At 24.4% G+C, this 5,514-nt stretch overlaps 1 protein-coding gene across 1 annotated transcript; it reads left to right on the forward strand.

Moving 5' to 3' along the window:
• Positions 1-332: 332 nt before the first annotated feature.
• LOC112802063 (uncharacterized) lies at positions 333-1,845 on the forward strand. The gene is made up of 2 exons (XM_025845067.2): positions 333-946; positions 1,221-1,845. The coding sequence occupies exons 1-2, from the start codon at positions 660-662 to the stop codon at positions 1,534-1,536; spliced, it is 603 nt and encodes a 200-aa protein (XP_025700852.1). The 5' UTR covers positions 333-659; the 3' UTR covers positions 1,537-1,845.
• Positions 1,846-5,514: the final 3,669 nt, after the last annotated feature.

Here is a 5,514-nt window from a genome sequence, read left to right on the forward strand (position 1 = left end):
ATTTTAATATATTATAAAAATATTATTTTTATTTAAAATAAAATAATATTTTTATAAAAAAATGTTTTTGACATTTTTATTTAAATAATTCTTAACCTATTTTATTTTGATGGTCCTTTTTGCATTAAAAGGAGGGAATATTCGTATTTGTCGTGGCTTTATGAAGCAAAATAAAGATGGTAAGAAGAAGATGTGGACCTGAGTGTGAAGTGACCCTCCAAATAATAAAAAAACTTAAATTAAAAGAGGGTAGTTATGAGGATGACTCAGGCCATGATATGGATGTTTTGAAATTTAGATCTTATCCTCATTTCTAGTCCTAGTTGTCCTAATTGACATGTTATGAATTTCACACCATATATGATTCTATTCTAACTTGATATGATAATGCCAAACATTTAACTATTTTTATATTAGTATTATCCATACACAACTTAATTAATAATTTAATTGGTCAAAGTTATCCAATCCTTCTTTTTTTCATTTGCAGTCATATAAATAAGAATCAATATTTTATTATAACTCATTGAGAGTTTTTCGGTAGCGTCATGAATTGAAGGCCTTTTGCATTTCTTAGATCAGAGAGAAACCATTCAAACCAAGATCTTCTTCTTCTTCTTCTTCGTTGAATTTCTTGGCAGATATATGAAATAATAATAATGGGGAATAAGGCACAAGAAACGTTTATAGAAATGAGTAATGATAATAAGAAGAATAATGTGAAGGGAATAATAATGGAGGATCATTGTGAATGTAGCAGTGATTCATCAATATCCATTGGATCAATCTCAGAAGACACAATGGATTCTTTGTGTTCATCATATTCATCTGATGAGTTGACTGAGGATGCATCATCATCATCATTTTCTTCTTCTTCATCATCATCACATTCAAAAGATGGACCTTTGTATGAACTATCAGAGCTCATGAACCATCTCCCTATAAAGTAAGCAATATATCCTCATCTCTTTCTTGATTATTATTTTTTTAATTGTTATTATTATTATCATTAGTGCAACATTTATATGTGAAGAGTTTTTTATTGAGAAATTTTATTATAATTTTTGTTTAGTAACCAATGCATTCATTCTTGGAAGTATGTTAAGTTTTATCATATATTATTATTATTAGAAACGAACTTTGATGATTAGTATTTTTTTCTCATATTGAGTTATTTATTTGTTTTTTGCTTAATTTTTGACTTTGATGAAATGTGGCAGGAGAGGGTTATCTATGTTCTATGAAGGGAAGGCACAATCTTTCACTTCATTGGGAAGGGTGCAAAGCATAGAAGATCTTCCAAAGAAAGGAATAACAACAACAACTTATAGCAAGAGAATGAAGTCTTGTAAAAGCTATGGTGGAGGCTTGGATAACCAAAATAATAATAATAATAGAATATCATTCACTCCAAAGCCTACAATTTCAAAGAAAACTTCTCCATCCACAAGAGGGTCTTTTTTGTCTTTACAAAGCAAAAAAGGGAGTTTCCTTGGTGGGTCTAGGCCTTCTATTTCTGTACACAAGAACTTTTGAATTGTGTTTTAGCCATTATTGGGAGCTTAGGTTTTTCCATCATGTACAAAAATCCGGAAAATTTTTGTTTTTTAATCCAAATTTTCAGCTAATTATGAGTCTAATTACCTAGAATTATGATTCCTTGTTGCTTTGTTTTCCATGTTGGTATATTATAACTAGGGTTCAATTATTGATAATTAGGGAAATGAAGGGGCTATTAGTATTAGGTAATCACAATTATTGTGGGGAAAAATGGGTAGAAAGGAAACTTATGTAACTTTTTTTGTTTAACCTGTTAAATAAATTTGGAAATGAATTCTCTTGATACTTGACATGGGTTGAAGCTAATGTTTGTGGATACTTGAAGCAATATATATTCAATAAGGTTTTATTTATTCCTTTATTTATTTTTTAAAGTATATTCAAGGACATTTGAAATTGAATGAGCTAAGAACCATAAACAGCTGCAAAAAAAATGGCTCCTTTATACCGTGTGGCACTTCATCATGAAGGAATAAAAGTGGAGGTTCAATACTATGTATTATCATCATACTATCAAAGTGAAAAATAAAAAGATAACCATTAGTTATTCTATGTGGTAACTAAAAACTATATAACTTTGGGATTTCAAAGTGTAACTCAGTTTCTGGGAATGAAATTAGTTGACACAAAATCCATGTTTGGTGAAAAATCCAGGTTTGGTGAACTGGTAAAGGCCAAAATAGACGGTTTAAGAATGGTGAGCTATCAAATTTAAGTACCTTTGGATACTGATTGTGGTTTGTCAAAACTGTAATTCGAATAAAAGTGATTTTATAAGATTGATTTTGGGTAAAGGTAAATTTGTGTTCACAATTTATGTTTGGTAATTTTATACTAAAATTGATTTTGATAAAATAAATATTGTTTGAATAATATTAATTAAAATCACTTTTAGATATATAATTACTAAAAAAAATATGATGTCATTTTTTAATAGATGTTTAATTTTTTTATATATTTTTATATAGTATATTTTTAGTATTTTTTTAGTATGTTATAATTTATTATTATTATTTTTATTATTATTATTATTTATGGTTAATATTTTTGTTTAATTTATTTTATCTAATAAAATTAATAAATTATATTATAAAAAAATAATAATAAATATAATGCACAAAATTATTATTATAAAAATATATAATGTTAAATAAAAAATATAAATAATAAATAATAAAAAAATTTATATAAAGAGAAATAATGAGAATTTTATAAATAATATAATAATAATATGTATAAAAGATAAAATTGATACAAAAATAAATGTTAAATGTTAATGGAAAGTCAGTTAGTGCAATGTAGAAGTTAAAAAATTTTTGCATTTTGTAAATGTGGTTTTGTGATCAAAATCATTTTTATGTTTATAGAGAGAAAAATTAGTAAAACCAGAACGATTGAAACTTTTAAAAATAATAGAGAAAAATGAGTAAAACCAAAAATTGAAACTTTTAAACAGTTGTAACGTGTTTTTCCTCTGCCAAACACACCCTTAGTCCTTGTAAGAATAAAATGTTAGTGTTAATAATAAAAATAGTTTATAAAAAGATCAAATGTGTTTCAATTTAGTTTTTTAAATATCAACGTCTCAAAATTAGCCTCTAAAAGATATAACTGCGAATCAAATTGATTGCTCATTTTGCAACATAGTCATTTAGGCGGCGTTTGTTTTCAAGGACAGGACACTAAGACAGGAATACAGAGACACAAAATTGTATATGGATATAGTTTGTGTCTGAATTAGTGTATTTTGTGTTTATTCTGATAGGAAGAATATAGAAACACTAATAAAGGATCCAAATTTTTTTTCTTTTGTAATTCTTGTTAATTTTTTATAATTATTCATTATACACACAATTCAGGGTGTGTTTGGCAAACACGTTTGAGCTTTTTGAAAGTTTCGCTTTTATATTTGGTAATTTTGTCTTTCTGAACGCAGAAATAATTCTACACTTGAACGCACGTTCAAGCGAAGCTAAAATTTGTAGTTTCTGCGTTTCATGTTCATGGTAGATGAAAATTTTATTTTTTTTTACCAACCATACCCTTTATTTTCTTATATAAAAAGAATATCAGTAACTATCCTTTACAGTAGTTCTTTGTAGTTCTTCTTCGTAGTTCTTAGTCACAACTTCTTTTTTCATCAAAACAGTTCAAATTTGTTTCAATTACTAGCAAATTGAATATTGTAATTTTTTATTATTTTTAATACTCATTTTCATATTTTAATTTTTATATTTTTTATTATATTATTTATTTATTTTTTTATTATATTTTTTATTTATATGATCAATATTTTTATATTATTTGTGTAGTGCTCTTTTATTCATATGATAAATGTTGTTAACTTTTTTATGATATTTTTATTTATAAATTTTTTTCTATCCTTTCCTACATTGTATTTATGTTGTGTATGAAATTTTTTATTTTTTTATTTGATTTTATGGTATTTTTTGTCCATATGATATATGTTGTTGGTTTTATAGAATTTTTATTATTTCTTATTTGTATGAATTTTTTTCTATTCTTTGATGTGCTCTATTTTTGTTTTGTATTAATTTTTTTATTTATTCCGACTTTGTAAAATTTATAATTATAATTATTATATATTATGTTTATTATCAACATTTTGTATAATATAAATTATGATCGTATAAAAAAAGGACAAAATAAATAAAAAATTAATTATAAGTAATAATAGAGTCATAAATAATAAAAATTTATAGTTTAAAATAATATTAAATTAAAGAGTACTGATAGTACTAAAAAAATTATAGAATATTTTCTTTTTGTTTGACATTATAAAATTTATAATACTCTCTTTCATATTTTTTTATTGTATTTATTTTATTTATACCATAAAAATAATTTTTATATTATTTTTGTTAGTCTTCTGATTTTGTATGTATATAAAAAAAATTATTTAGATTGATGTCTCTCTTAGTAATTTTTCATCTAAAAGTAATTTTGATTAGTATAATCCAAACAATATTTATTTTACTATAATCAATTTTGATATAAAGATTGTCAAACAAAATTAACCCAAACTTAATTACTTTTCATCAAAATCAATTTTATAAAATTAATTTTATGCAAACTCTCATTTGTAAACTAAAATCCAAACAAACACCTCTTACAACTATTTCCTTCCAGTTCAAACAGTGAGTACAAATATAAAACTAATGTTAATATGATAATACAAGATTATATAGTTCAAGAAACTCAAGTATAAATGAAACCATCTACAATATCTTTTTAATTAATGATTTAAAGTTGTAGGGTTTATGAAATCTATACTAGGGAATCATATTCACTTATTGTTTATCACCAATTAGTAAGTATGAGAGGATTAATGTCAGATAAAATGATTGATTTATCCATTCAAAATAATTTATGCGAAAAACTCTTTTTAACAGAATATATAATATGCTGGATATCTTATTCGCAGACTTATTGAAATAGTTCAGTATATTATTGTACGACGAATGAATTGTAATATTATTCGAAAAATTTCTATAAATACACAGAATAAAATAATGCCAAAAAGAATTTTGATACAAACATTAATTGGTTGTGTATTAATCTTTCTTAACAATTGTAGCTTAAAACCTGCCTTTGAACAAACGTATTGGTATAGAATATTTCATCATACCAGACGTTTTTGTTTGATTCCAAGTACATATTTATACTCAAACTCATAATCTTAGCTTCACTCACTCGGAAAAACGTATAAACTATAACTTCTTGATGTTATTGGATATTTATATTTTATTTTAATATTCCGTGTCCTTTACGTGTCTAAAACTTAAGTTACAAGGAATATGATATAACTAAATAAATTTCAAGTGAACTTTCATTAAAATTTCTATGCTATAAAGCATTCCCTATCAACTATCAAGCATTCACTATGTTGCTGCTTTAATCTCAAAAATGCAAATAAACAAAAAGAGAGGTAGA

Source organism: Arachis hypogaea, chromosome 5 (assembly GCF_003086295.3).
Source record: "Arachis hypogaea cultivar Tifrunner chromosome 5, arahy.Tifrunner.gnm2.J5K5, whole genome shotgun sequence".
Classification (NCBI taxonomy): domain Eukaryota; kingdom Viridiplantae; phylum Streptophyta; class Magnoliopsida; order Fabales; family Fabaceae; genus Arachis; species Arachis hypogaea.